The sequence below is a fragment of the Diceros bicornis genome, chromosome 25, assembly GCF_020826845.1.
Source record: "Diceros bicornis minor isolate mBicDic1 chromosome 25, mDicBic1.mat.cur, whole genome shotgun sequence".
Taxonomy (NCBI): domain Eukaryota; kingdom Metazoa; phylum Chordata; class Mammalia; order Perissodactyla; family Rhinocerotidae; genus Diceros; species Diceros bicornis.
Genome location: NC_080764.1, coordinates 39533961 through 39549188, shown reverse-complemented (window position 1 = coordinate 39549188; position 15228 = coordinate 39533961). Strand labels below are relative to the sequence as shown.

General features: G+C 33.6%; 1 protein-coding gene across 1 annotated transcript in view; it reads left to right on the top strand.

Annotated features, from left to right (window-relative positions):
- PTPRQ (protein tyrosine phosphatase receptor type Q) overlaps positions 1-15228 on the top strand; it is a 201341-nt gene that overhangs the window by 61971 nt on the left and 124142 nt on the right. The window contains exons 20-25 of the mRNA XM_058568724.1: positions 5039-5207; positions 6629-6919; positions 7182-7457; positions 7825-7976; positions 11378-11519; positions 14228-14497. Coding sequence (XP_058424707.1) covers positions 5039-5207; positions 6629-6919; positions 7182-7457; positions 7825-7976; positions 11378-11519; positions 14228-14497 — 1300 coding nt within the window. The remainder of the gene's footprint in view (positions 1-5038; positions 5208-6628; positions 6920-7181; positions 7458-7824; positions 7977-11377; positions 11520-14227; positions 14498-15228) is intronic.

Below are 15228 nucleotides of genomic sequence, written 5' to 3'. Positions count from 1 at the left end.
AATAGAAAAATGTGGTAGATAAATGTCTGCTACATTTCAATCTCTCTTTCTATCTATCTGTGCATGCACACACATCTCTACATCAGCTCAAAATGCATTACCAACAGTGAAGCTGCCACCTATTTACAATTCTGTATATACATATGGCCCTCAATTCCACTCCTCCAAGAAGTGTTCTCCAAAGAGTCGATGGTTTCATTTACCCTCGATTATTTCCCAGCTAAAAAAATTTTCTTTTGTTTGTACAGTACTCCCTTCTTATCCACATTTCACTTTCCGAGGTTTCAGTTACCCATGGTCAACCCTGGTTGAAAAATATTAAGTGGAAAATTCCAGAAATAAACAATTAATAAGTTTTAAATTGCTCGCCATTCTGAGTAGTGTGATGAAATCTCTCACCGTCTGGCTCCATCCTGCTCGGGAAGTGAATCATCCCTTTGTCCAGTGGATCCACACTGTATGCTCTACCCGTCTGTTAGTCACTTAGTAGCCCTCTTGGTTATCAGATCGACTGTCACAGTATCGCAGTGCTTGTGTTCGGGGAACCCTTATTTTACTTAATAATGGCCCCAAGGCTCGAGAGTAGTGATGCTGGCAATTTGGATATGCTGAAGGGAAGCCGTAAAGTGCTTCCTTTAAGTAAAAAGGTAAAAGTTCTTCACTTAGTAAGGAAAGAAAAAAAATTGTATGCTGAGGTTACTAAGATCATAAGAATGAATCTTCTATCCGTGAAATTGTGAAGAAGGAAAAAGAAATTTGTGTTAGTTTTGCTGTTGCACCTGAAATATATATGTAGAGGAAAAAACGTAGTATAAGGTTTGGTACTATCCTTGATTTCAGGCATCTAATGAGGGTCTTAAAACATATCTTCTGAGGATAAGGGGGGACTACTGTATACACTATAAATAGTTGTCATGTGTTTGTGTGTTTTTCTTCAATTTTAAAAATGTTTTCAATTGTTAGCAGGAGGGGTTGATATCATCATTATTATTATTGTTATTATTATTACTTAGTATCAGATCTAATGAAATCACCAGGAATGTGGTTATTTAACTTGAGGTATGCAAGGTTCTAGGTTTGCACAGTTTGCAGATGGGCACTTTCTAGGATATGAATCATAATAGTTATGAAAATACCTAACATGCATTTCATTTAGAGAAATATTTTTAATTTTTTCAGCAGAATCCCTTTATTTCTCCAAGCTTAATATTTCACAGAACCGTAATATATGAAAATAATAAAATTGGAGTGGTTGTGATTGAATCAGGAATGGAGAGAGTTGGAATACAACTTGGAAAACACTAATTTAAAAGAAAGACTGCAATTTACAGAATATGTATCTTACTGATAGAAACTATTGACTACGTATTGATTATGACTCTGGCCATTCTTATTTCTTTGTATCCTTTTAAGCAGAGAGAGAATAGAGATAAGTCAGTAATTCCAATTTGCCTGGTTCCATTTGTGACTGACAACCTAAGTTTAGCCTTTAGAGTTAGTTCTTGTGAGCAGCAATCTCTGGAACTAAAGTATGACTTGCTTTAGTGCATCTATACTGCAATTTAAGCTAATGAATAGGGTCAAAGCAGAACTTTGCAAGCTGTCTCAGGACTAACCCAGCAGTGCGTAAAAGAAAGTCCAGAGGTCGGTTTAGTTTTTACGTTCTGCTCAAGGCCCTTTAAGAGTGGAGTTGTATTAAGAAAGGAGGATCCATTGTTTGTCTTCTCTATTCTGTACATTGAGCAATTTTTGCTGTTCCTTTTTATTCTGCTCTATGTGAGAAGGGAAATGGGAATTAGCATGCAATTTATTTGTTTACTTTTTACCACAATGTTGTTTACAAATTTAGCAATGTTTCGTTATGTCGCAGGGGCCATTCGAATTTCAGGTCCTTCTTTCACTCATTTAACAAAAATATTGCAAAGTCTTTCAGAAGTTCTGAATCTTAGCAAAGGTTTTGCTGCTGTACAATTTACTTACGGCTGATACTTGATTCTATTTTGGTTCTCTTTGTCCACACCTAAATAATAAAGTGTAAACATCTAACTAAACGTAAGTTGCAACAAGATCTTGTGAACCTACTTACTCAAACCTGCATATATAATATGATCCCATTTGCAATGTATCTATCTTAGAAAATGTAATCTTTTATTAAATAATCTTAAGAATGCTTTTAAGTGTGACAGCTGCAAGAGGGCACGGGCTAATGATGTTAAAACATTCCTCATATTGCTTGAAGTTCATCTGTGCTTTAATTTATTCCCAATGTTAATGTTAAATATAGCATCAAAATCTTCACTACCTAATTTTCTGTTTTGGATTGCTAGAAGAGAATCCTCAAAATGAAAATTATATAGCAGAATAAGTGTACAGCTTTTTTCTTCCTCCTTCTTTCTTCTTCTTCCTACAGAACTTTGTAGAATATGTCATGCATGGTATATCCTATTCTGCCTTCTATTATCTGCTACTTGTCTTCGCTTTTTTATGCCATAGCAAACAACTTGAAGAAAAGAGTCATGTGACACTTACCTTTCCATTGCCTGAAGTCCTCTGGTATTGTGTCATACATAGGTTTATTGCTCAATAAATATTTTAATTCAAAGAACATAAAACTGTTATAATAGACCAACATTATTTTTGGTGCTTAGTTATACTTTTGGAGCACTTGAGTGTGTAGTGCAATACCTTAGGGAATTTAATCTCTCTACTACTGCCTGGCAGTCCTTCCTGTTCTTCCTTTGATTGTTGAACATTTGGTTTTGTATAGTGTATTGACTCTTCCATATTTTAGTTTTTACCCACTTATGTCATATATCCTCAGTGTGCTTGATATGTGTCTTATATTAAAAAAGTGTTAAATGAATACTGGTTGATTAATCAAATTTGAAAAACTTTCACTAAATAACTTCTGACTGCATTTGTACACACAAAGGACTAAGCCTAATTAGATAATTTCAGCCAAAAGACGTTTTTTTCCAAAAATAAATACATGAATGAAATAATCATCTGGATAATTGATTGAATTCCAAATTTGTTATATGTTTATGCATGCTAAGTCACACACTCATCAGGAATGACTTCTGGTGATTCACAATAATTCATTACTTAATAGTCATCAAGGTCACAGGTAATCAGAATAAATTCTATAACAAAGAAAAGTTTAAATTTACACCAAAAAGCTACATTAATATGTTTTTTATTACATCGCCATGACTTATTTATTTTATAACTGGAAGTCTGTACCTTTTGACCACTTTTACCCATTTTGCTTACCCTCCACCCCCCCACCTCTGGCAACTACCAATCTGTTCTCTGTATCTGTGAGTTCAGATTTTTGTTTTTTTGTTGGTTTAGATTCCACATATAAGTGAGATCATATGGTATTTGTCTTTCTCTCTCTGACTTATTTCACTCAACATAATGCCCTCAAGGTCCATCCATGTTGTTGCAAATGGCAAGATAGCCTTCTTTTTTATGGCTGAATAATTAAATTAATAGTTTTAGGAGATACTGTAATAAGCTAGTTATTCCATGTTAAAGTAGATGTGTTGGAATGTATTAAAACTCAAAGATTATATTTTGGGTGAGATTGTCAAATTATTTTAGCTTGTCTGTTCCTAATAAGGCACCACAAAAGTGAAGTAGATCTTTTATTACACTCACCCTTTTTCCCCACCAAATACTGGCAAAAGAACCACAAAAGTTTGCTGAATTTAATTTCTTTTTTTTTTAAAGATTTTATTTATTTATTTATTTTTTCCCCCAAAGCCCCAGTAGATAGTTGTATGTCATAGCTGCACATCCTTCTAGTTGCTGTATGTGGGATGCGGCCTCAGCATGGCTGGAGAAGCGGTACCTCTGTGCGCGCCCGGGATTCGAACCCGGGCCGCCAGTAGTGGAGCGCGCGCACTTAACCGATAAGCCACAGGGCCGGCCCTGAATTTAATTTCTTGATACATTGCAGAGCCATCCTAACTATAAATTTTTGGTTAAATTGATTATCCTATGTTAATCATCTAAATGAACTAATTACCATTTATTGGTTTTTATTGTATGCAGACATGGTACTAATTGTTTTATGTGCTTCATATCATCTAATCATCAAAAGCTCTCTGTGAAGTGGAAATTATTATTCCTATTTTATAGCTGAGGAAGGAGAAGCTTTAAGATTAGATGATTTATCCAGGGCTACCCTGCCAGAATTGAACCAAGGTTTATAGGACTTAAGAGCTTTGTGCAGATTGGAATGATTCAGATTTCCCAGTGTAGATGGACATTATTGTAAAGTTATTCATACTAATTGCCTATATGATTTTTTTTAAAGTCTATTTTTGTTTAGTTTAGAATCGATTTTGTTTGACTGCGTGTTTTGTGTTTAAAATTTGGTCAGAAAGGAAATGATTGCATAAATTCTCTAATCATCTAAAAATGCCTTGGGACCAATATAACTAGGAGTCAAGCAAGAGAATTTCAATATTTCTCTTACTGTACATATGAGAGAGCGCATCTCACTGCCTTGTCATTTCTCCCCATGTTTGTAGAAAGTAAGAAGACCCATTAAAGATGAATAATAACCGTTTGTGTTCATAGGAAGAGGTGAACACTTTCATAATTCCTTCATCATTTATAATAATAAAAATATTAAAATTTTATAATATAATACTCCCAAACTTGTTTAAAAATATAGAGTCAATGTTTGGAAAAATACCTGACTGTTTCATATTGAAAACACACTGATTGGCACAGTTGTAGCATTTTCAGTTGGCCGTCTGATGTTCTTCATCACTAAGCTTGGAGTTTCTACTGTGCTACTCTGTGTGTTGATTTTGTAATAAAAACAGCCCCCATCTAGTCCTCTTTTAGTACAAACATATTTCCAGTTTAATTATTGCAATAAAAATGTTCTCTGTTCATTTTACTCAAAAATTAACATATTAAAATAATGAGAAAACCAATTCATGGATAATAATTATTTTGAAATCTTCATGTATACTAAAACTATATTCTGAATAATTAAAACAATATGTTTATTTTTCAGAATTTTACACTCCCTGAAGTAACCAATGACTTTGACAATATGACCGTATCTGCAATAATAGATAAACTGGCAATATTCAGCTACTATACATTTTGGATAACAGCAAGCACTTCAGTTGGAAATGGGAATAAAAGCAGTGACATAGTTCAAGTATACACAGATCAAGACAGTATGTAAATGGAAAACATTTATTAATCTTTAATAGGATTAATTTAAAACTGTATAATTATTTCTATTTGTATGTATTGGTAGTAAAATCTATATTTTATTTAGGCACATTTAACTAGTCATTATATTAGTTTGACAATGCATTTAATATAGCTATAAAACTATTGCAATAATAACAGCCTTTTCTATTCATGAAAACTGTTATCACCCATTAATGAAAATTCTGTCTCTTTTATTGCTTCGAAAGATGTCAAAGCCATCCGGTTATGGGCATGAAAAATGCTGTTGCATACATGGACAGATTTTCCAAACTTGATATACTTATCCATTTGCTTTAGGAACTACATTTTTTTTGTCTCCAGCAACTTGTTTCCTTTTCAGTCTTTGAATCCACATAGGACTCTCTGCAGCATCTTTGTTCTTGTTGTGTTTGTGGCTAATATACCCAGAATATCTTTTTTGCTTTAACCTCAGAATTTTCTAGGATGTGGCTTCTAAGAATCCTGTTTGTGCTGAATATTCAGAAAACTGTAATGATTGAAACTCTTAACGTTTTTTAGGTTTCCACTTCGAGAACACAATGATACATGGATCATTGCCTATTTCTTTTTGTGGTTGTTTCTGTTGTCCACTTATTTTTCAAAGATTGGTCTGATATTGAGAAATGGTACTGACCTGAACTTCTGTTGAGAGTAAAATTACATGTTTATTATCTGAGGATTATAAATTGACAGACACTATAAGTATGAGGAGTGAATGCTTTCCTTGTTGTTAGAACAATCTTTTAAATAGTTTACACGTGAATCAAAAGAAGAAGATAGGATAAAATATGTGGAGATATGAGTTTGGAGAGTCTTTAGCAAAAAGGTTTTAGTGCAATATGTGGTCAATATCATTTCAGGCATTCTCTAAACGCAGATCTCTCCCAAGATTTTCACCAACCTGTAACATTTTATCAGTTATTAGTATAGCACCATGAATAATAAACACTTACTGTGCACTGTTCTAGGTGAGTGATCCTAGATGACCTCATATGTACAAGAAGGATAAGAAAGAAACTAAAAATATTATTTAGATAATATACATTGTCAAAATATTTAAATATCTGTGTATACATGCACACACATGTATGTATACACACACATAATCTCCGTGTTGTAGGGCAGAAAAGCCTAGAGAATATTATATAAAACAATCCTCACACATATTAAAGATGACAGGGTTTATTTTGAATAATTTTTAATATAATTATTTAAAAGATATTTTGTAATAGGTGCTGTTTACCTCATCTGCATTTAAATTATGTAAGAGGTGCTGATGTAACAGATGCTATTTCAACTATTATCCTCCAGTTTGTGAATTTACTTAAATTTTATTTAGTGTGACTGATAATTTTTATATTTTGCACATTACCCATCATAGTACCTGAAGGGTTTGTTGGAAACCTGACTTATGAGTCCATTTCATCAACTGCAATAAATGTGAGCTGGGGCCCACCGTCTCAACCAAACGGTCTAGTCTTCTACTATGTTTCTCTGAGCTTACAGCAGACTCCTCGCCACGTGAGACCACCTCTAGTTACGTATGAGAGAAGCATATATTTTGATAATCTGGAAAAATACACTGATTATATATTAAAAATCACTCCATCAACAGAAAAAGGATTCTCTGATACCTATACTGCCCAGCTACACATCAAAACTGAAGAAGATGGTAGGCTGGACCCTTCTATTGCCTGTTAAGCAGATCGTTGGTGTTCTCTTATTTATATTGCTTTCTGATAGAAAATGTTGTTCTTATTGTTACATAGATTCTGTTTGTTCTTGAGGAATTAACCTTTCAAAAAACACAATGAACTCTAAGTTTCTTAAAATAATTATCTGTTAATAAAATTAAGTCCCATTATTATTAAAGCCTCTTCTTTTTAATGCTAATTCACTTTTGTTTCATTTAATATTCTTTTTTTCTTTTATAGTCCCAGAAACTTCACCAATAATCAACACTTTTAAAAACCTTTCTTCTACCTCAGTTCTCTTATCATGGGATCCCCCAGTAAGACCAAATGGTGCAATAATAAGTTATGATTTAACTTTACAAGGACCAAATGAAAATTATTATTTTATTACTTCTGATAACTCTATAATATTGGAAGAGCTTTCACCATTTACATTATATAGCTTTTTTGCTGCTGCAAGAACTGTAAAAGGACTCGGTCCTTCCAGTACTCTTTTCTTTTACACAGATGAGTCAGGTAAGCCAGAATCCATATTTCTTCAAATGATTTCTCTGTTGAAGCACTTGCTCTCTTTTTAAGGAACAGCATGGAAAACGAAAGGATATTTGATTGTCTGTGTGTCACAGGCTTACAACTATTCATCTGCTTTGCTGACCATATTTTTTTTTATTTGAGCTTCAGAACAAAGTGTTCTGTTTAAAGCTACTTTGGAACTACTGAGTTTCAAGTACCAAAACATAATTACTAATGCAATTTATTTCTGAAATTAAAATTGGATCATTTTATAAATCTTTCTGAACTAGTGTCTTCGAGAAGCTAGAGTCGCGATATTTTTATGCTAAAAATGTTATGAATATAAGTTTTGTAATGTGTTTTCCTGCAGTGCCTTTAGCACCTCCTCAAAACTTGACTTTAATCAACTACACTTCAGACTTTGTATGGCTGAAATGGAGCCCGAGTCCTGTTCCAGGCGGTATTGTTAAACTATATAGCTTAAAAATTCATGAACATGAAACTGATACTGTATTTTATAAGGTAGGTTGATTGTAACAGTATATGTTTATTTCAAAAATTCAGAAATTGAATTAAAATCTTTTGCCATGCAGGGGGAAAATGGACTGCTTTAAACTAAACAAGGACTGTCTTTTAAAAACATCTTGTTTGTTTCCTACAATTTAAAGATGCTTGTGGAAAACACAGAAAACGTTTGTCAGATATGGAAGCTGAGTACTTCTAGAGCAATTTACTTAGAATTTGTTACTTCTAGATATCTACAAGTTAAGAAATAATTGCACCATTTGTTTAATGTTGGAAAGTATATAGTAAGTTTTTTCAGACTATTTAAAACTTATTATCTTAAAAGTAATATATTTCTATTTGTTGTTAAAAGAAGTACCAAGTGAATGTCTTTAACCTTTTCAGAAAAGTGTTTATACTGGACTTTTGATAATCCTCCCTGATAGCATTTAATTCCACACTAATTGGTCTCTTAAGATATATCATTATTCTTTTCCTTTCAATGCTAATTAGTTTGCAACGCTAAACAGCCTTTCCTACCTCCATTTTTAGGTTCCAGAATCAATGAAAAATATTCAAAGAACCAATGTAACAAAGAGTCTCAAATATACTTGTATGATTTCTAGCATTTAATTGCCAAAATATGTTATAAGTAACTGGCATTTATTTAAGAAAGTGTTCTCATTTTTGTCCAAAGGCAAATGAAGTACATACCAGAATGCTCTTATTTAGTTACAGCAAGAAGAGTGCAAAAAATCTGCAATAAACATTGTCCTCAATATTATATGCATTACAATTCATTACTGATGGTAAATCATTTTTATGGCTTGTGTAGCTTACAAAGTGAATAGTAAAAATTAAAAGCAGTGATTAAGGTTATGTCATAAGGTACAGTGACTTTCTTTCTGGAAATCAAGATATTACTTTAAAATCTGATAGGCTGAGTAGAATTTGAATTATATTACTCCATAAATGTAGAATCTGTTTCCCAGAACTGTGAAATTACGTTAATGACACAAAGTCTCTAGCCCTCCAATATCTGTCCCAGGTCTAATCTTAACATTTTCCCATTTTTTATTTGCTTTGTCTGTATGGATCACTGGGAAATAGATATCAAAAGGGAAAAAAGGTATCATTTTCTTCATGTAGTCATATTCTTAGGATAATCACGTCTGTGTATTGGGGTTTGAATGTCGATGTGTAATCTTTTCTCCTCAGAGCAGTGATCTCCACCACCGACACCTTTAGCATAGTGGTAAATTAAGGGCTCAGGCATCAAATTACCTAATTAGATCCTTCCCTTTGAGACTTACTGTGCTGTGTTGGGGCAGTTGCTTAACCTCTTATGACTCAGTTACTTCAAGTGCAAAATGGGAGTTATAAAGATGCATACATTAAAAAGTGAGGGTTATACGGGAAAATCTATATAAAGCATTTAGAACAATCCCCGACATATGCTAAATGTCTTAGATATTATTTTTGTTATTGTACATAGTTTAAAAAAGAACAAAAAAGTCCATCCAGAATTGTAATAGCACTAAGCATGAAATGGCAGTACACCTTTACCTGAGTATGATAATGTCATATTCTAAGATTTTGAGACATTCTGTTTTCTCAATAGAAATGCTACTATAAAAATTCCAATTGTAGAAAAAAATATAATCTTTATACCATAAAGTATTAAATACATTATTTTTGGGGTAGAGGGAGTAGTTTTTCTTTAAAATCTGCTACTTTTAGTTGCTCCATTTTATATTTATTTTCTCTTCCATCAATTTTCCTAGTCTTATTTTCTTTTAATTCCTTTAAATGTACTCTCATGTCATCTTTTTCCTTTCTTAAATCTAGTTTACTTTCCTCCCTCTGTTTAGCTTTCTCTCCGAGTGTGTTGTCCTATTTTCCTTTCTATGTTTTCATCTACCTCTATGTCCCAACTGTCAGTTTCTATTATTTTTTTCTTTGCCTCCTTTCAAATTATATGTGGACTTGTGGAGGCGGAATAATTCCAGAACCACTCCCAATGTTCCTGCCCTCCCAGTCAATCCAGCTTGTCCACATGGAGATCCATCAGATCCAGGTCTGCTGCTGTCTCAGGTCGCTCACACATTCTGAAAGAAATTATTTATTTAGGAAAAAATTTTGTTGAAATATATTTGGAAATATTCCTCACTCGTGTCTCCCTCTTACAACTTACTCTTACGTAAATCTGTTCACTATCCATAAGCTACTCTCACACTTTTCATTATAATCTCTTGAATTCAGTCGTTTCTCTGGGTATTAGCCCTTCCTCACCAAAATCAAAATTTACCTGCTTTGTGTTTTATTTCTTCTCAGTGAGCAGTTGTTTGTGGATTTCTCTAATTAATATAAAAATCCTTGATGACAGGGACCATGTATTATATATCTTTGAAATCTCTTGGTTATCTAACAGTATGCTGTATAAACAGTAAGTGTGAAAGAATGAAAGGAAATAGTGTAATACAGTGAGTCCCTAAGGATGTCAAGGACTTGCAAGAGGTTAATTTAAAATACGATTCTAGCTCTAAGTGCCCTGAGAGTTAACAATCTTGCTAAATTTCTGCTCCTGAAATGTTTACTAAATAAGTCAAAGTGGTTTATATTTTGAGTCAGATATAATGCAATATTCTTAAAGTTATACCACAGAAGAGATTGTCTTCTCTTTCCATAAAGATAACAGATTAATCTTAACTGCTCTCTCAGTTAGGACAATTATCTTTGAATGAAGACTTTATACTTAATGGTAAAATTTTCTATAAGAAAGTATATCTTCCCTTGGGCAACTATGGTAACTGTTTTGTTCCTTTTTTCACTTTCCTAAGAGACTGTGTAAAATTAGAAATTTAGGAGTTGTCTGGGAAAATTCATAATTTAAGCTTCATGGGAGCAGAAATTTTGTTTGATTTGAGTCACTGCTACGTTCCCAGCACGTAGCATACAGTGGTTGATGAATAAATTAATTTACAAAGGATCTTGCTGGGTATTTAAAAAATGAATTTAGATGAATTCAAGAAAAATCAAGTATTGCTGACATCCATAAATTGGATTTAAATTGGGAAGTTTAATTTTTGTAAGTTTAAAGGAAATAATCGGTAAATAATTCCAAGTAATCTTGTGGGAGACAAAAAGAAAACAAAATGCTCTAGCTTTTAAAAAACTGGCAATTATGAGATTCTTCATGGCTGAGACGGCACCCAGTTCATCCTTGTATCATCAGCTGAGTACACCCTGTGGCACCAAAAAATGTTTAGCATTTGTTTTATTTTAATTAGAAATACCCATGCTTATTAAGTCAAGGTTAAACACAGAAGGCATAACTTTGATGTAATAAAATATTTCTTCCAGTTACAAACAAAATTTTGATGACGCATTGTGATTAAGAATTTTTTTCTGTTTTTCAGAACATTTCAGGTTTTCAAACTGAAGCTAAACTTGTTGGACTGGAACCAGTCAGCACCTATTCTGTCAGCATATCTGCCTTTACCAAAGTCGGAAATGGCAATCAATTTAGTAATGTGGTAAAATTCACAACCCAAGAATCAGGTTAGACACAGTTTTTTGATCCTAAAATGTTTCATTTTGTATTTAACATTTTTTCCTTCCCGTTCCCAGTTTACGAGATAAAGTATCACTATTGAATAGGGAATATTCAATCCCATTCAAAGGGGAGTCAGGTTTCAATGCTTTAAGGCTGGGCCAGGTCTTTTATCTTCAATCAAACATATATATATTTATGTACACCTGGTTTTTCCTTTTCAACTGAGGAAGTTGAAATAAAAGACTAGTTTAGGAACACAGTAGGCTTCTAGATATCTGTGAAAATTACCTAATTCTTAGTACCATCTGAGACAGCTGGGAAAAAAAGGAGAAATGAACCAGTAGTCACTTTTAACAGGTTGATTTGTATTTTTATGAAATGACAGCTATGATTTTTTAGGAAGATAATTTGTGACATTTGAAGACCACTAGTCACTGTGTAAGTTTCTACTTACTTTCCCGTAGTCCATTTGTAACATGTGTAGGGGACTATGAAGACTATGAAATACCATTGGTCTTATTAAACAACCTACCTGTGTGTCACGTACGTGCCATAGCTCATCTTTGTTGTGTACCAAATAGTTTTCATTTATGACCTATTTAACGGTGGCTTAAAAATGTGCTTCTCCTTCTCTTGACTGGACCGTATGTATAAAGGCACCTCTTGCTCAATTTTTTTGGTCAATGATTATTGAATGAGCACAAGATCTTGTTCTAGTCATTTCTTCTCTGTACCTCTGGATGCTCTTCCTCTTTTTTTAGTGGATCTCTAAATTGAAACTGGAGACCATTCACTGGTAAATTAATCATTTTGAATTAATTTATAAATACCTGAGACTTTTTTCAGAGCATGCCTATAAAACAGACTAAATAAATAGTATTTATACTGGATAAAGTGCGTGCTCTGAAGTCATCATGTCTGGATTTGAACCCAAGCTCTGTGACTTACCAGTTGTATAACCACGGCAAAGGCTCTTGACTCTTCTGAGCCTCTAGATCCTTAGCTGAAAGGAAACACACATTAGCAGTAGCCATCTTATAAGGTTGCTGTGAAAAATATTTGAAAAGATCCATATAAAGCACTTATTAGAATATTGGACACAGTAAATGCTCAAAAAATAATCCTGTTGCCCCTATTCCCATATTACAGGTGAAGAAACCATGATGCAGACAGATTAGATGAAAAGGTCAAGAAAATTAGTGAAGAAACTGAACTAGAACATTAGCTTTCTGATCTCTAGGGAAGGGTGGACATGACTGTAGGAAATACATATCATATATGAGTGATAGTTTATAAAAATATTAAACCTATAAAGAAAAAAATTTTAACAAATATACATGTCAAGTTAAAAAAAATCAAGACTAATCTTGTACAACAGTGCTCTGTAAACCAATAAATATTTGTATGACTAAAATAAGATTATGCCACAAAATTCTATGCTCTGATTGGTTAAATAAAAGAAAAATTTTCACCTTTAAGGGCTGTAATATCAGCTGGTTAATTAATTGTTTTTACATTCACAGAGTCAGTGAAATTGATGTTCACAAAATCCAGGTTTATAAACTAAACTTAAATTCTCCAGTGTCTTTTGTTACCTTATTTTATGAAAATATTGTATATGCGTTTAAAAATAAGGAAGCAAACAGTCAATAATATTTAATTGCCAGAACCCAGGATTGTCCCAGAAATGGTCTTTTCTTTAATTTTAAATGCCATACATCCCCTAAGTATTCTCCTTTAGTTCTGATGCCTTTATCTTACAGAGGAAGAAGGATTTGTAAGATATGAATTTAGGCCAGGGGAGAGAACTGTAGACAAGTCAAAGATTATTTGAGTGTTCTTTAACTATGTTTTGTATAACTACAGCAAGTTGTTTCCTTTCACTGTTTATTATTTGTAATCCATGAGTAGTCTGTATGCTAATTTTCCTTCTACCGTCCTCCTTTTGCTGTAACAAGAAAAGCTATGCTAACATTAGGGGACATTAGATGATCAGACATTTCCCTGGGAAGGAACCAGTCTCTCTGATCCGTAGTCCCTTTGGTGGGCTGGGGTATTGCTCTTCAACCAGGTCTACTAGATATAATGGAACTCTGAGAAATTAGGTTACTTCCAAGTACATTCAGAGAAGTTCTAGAAAAAACTGGGACTGCTTAAATCTTCCCTCCGATGACTTATAAAAAGGTACTGAAGGATGAGGTCTTCACAATTCTTTTCAAGATGCCATTCGAATATTAAAAAAAAACAAAAAACAAACCTTAAATTGGTTACATGTTTCTTAGTACTCTTGGGCCCTGATGTGCCACCTTAGGGAGGCTCCTACATCTATGTTTTGCATAAAAATTTTACATAATAAAGTGTTGCTAAAATTATTCCTTTCTGATTAAGAGAGTAGGCTTCAACCACTGCCTGGGTTTGAGGCTACATAGTTGCTCCGGAGGATTTGAGGATGTGATTGCTGCTTGGGCCTAAAAAAATATTCTGACTGGTTCGGTACTGTAAGGATTAACAAGATGGCATAGAAAATGGGTCAATTGCTATTGGATTCAGCCTAGGTTAAAAACTTTTTGAGCACACAGTGAAAGGTTGATATGTTAAATTTTTATTCTGTCTCTACTCCTAAACATGATTTTATCTAGCAATCACATAATTCAATCATTAATCTACTACATGTCTATAAGTTTTAACTTTGGACATTTATTTCTCTCTTAAGTTCCAGATGTTGTACAGAACATACAGTGCATGGCAACTAGCTGGCAGTCAGCTATAGTGAAGTGGGAGCCACCCAAAAAGGCAAATGGAATAATTACACATTATATGATAACAGTTGAAGGGAATTCTACAGAAGTCTCTCCCCAAGATGACACGTATACTTTCATGAAGCTTCTTGCCAATACCTCATATGTCTTTAAAGTAACAGCTTCAACCTCAGCCGGTGAAGGTGATGAAAGTATGTGCAATGTCAGCACTCTTCCTGAAACAGGTAACTGAGCTGAAACAGGTAACTTACCTGAAACACGTAACTATTCGTGGACTGTGTTGCACATTTGTCAGTACCGTTTGTAGCACGTTTATCTAAAGATGTGAAATGCACATAAAAAAATACAGCACATCCTTTTTTATCTCGTTTGTTGCCTGAGTACCAGCTGTGTAGTACGTTGACTCCTCCCTACAAATTGGGAGATAGAAGGGAGGAAAAAAGAGAGAAAATCTGCTTCATTATGTTTCCACAAATAACTGTTTCTCATTATACAAACTCCAAACTTACTGAGTTATGATTTACCATAATTTAAAATAGGGAATGAATATGTAAGCTTTTTGATATATATCTCTTTTTTCTTAATTGAATTTATGGAATTCTAGATGCTTCCCTGAACTCTATAGCTGCAGTGTTAGGCTCACTTTCATCTATTTCCTTATATACCAGCCTTTATCTTTTATATTATTTGAATAAAAATATCCAGGTCACTAAGCTGTAGTCTACAAAGAAGAAAATTCTCATTCTTCCTAACAGTGCTCAATTCTATGTCATACTCTCCTTCATCCTTCTAACTTTCTCCAGCATTGTACCTGCTCATATAAATAAAAACCTGCTTCTTTCCTGTAACACCACTTCCCTGGAGGCCTGCCTCAGTGGGGACTGTGGGTATTGACATAATTGTTGCCTCTTGCACATTTAGATCCTTTGTCTTGGAAACATCTTTTAACCCCTCC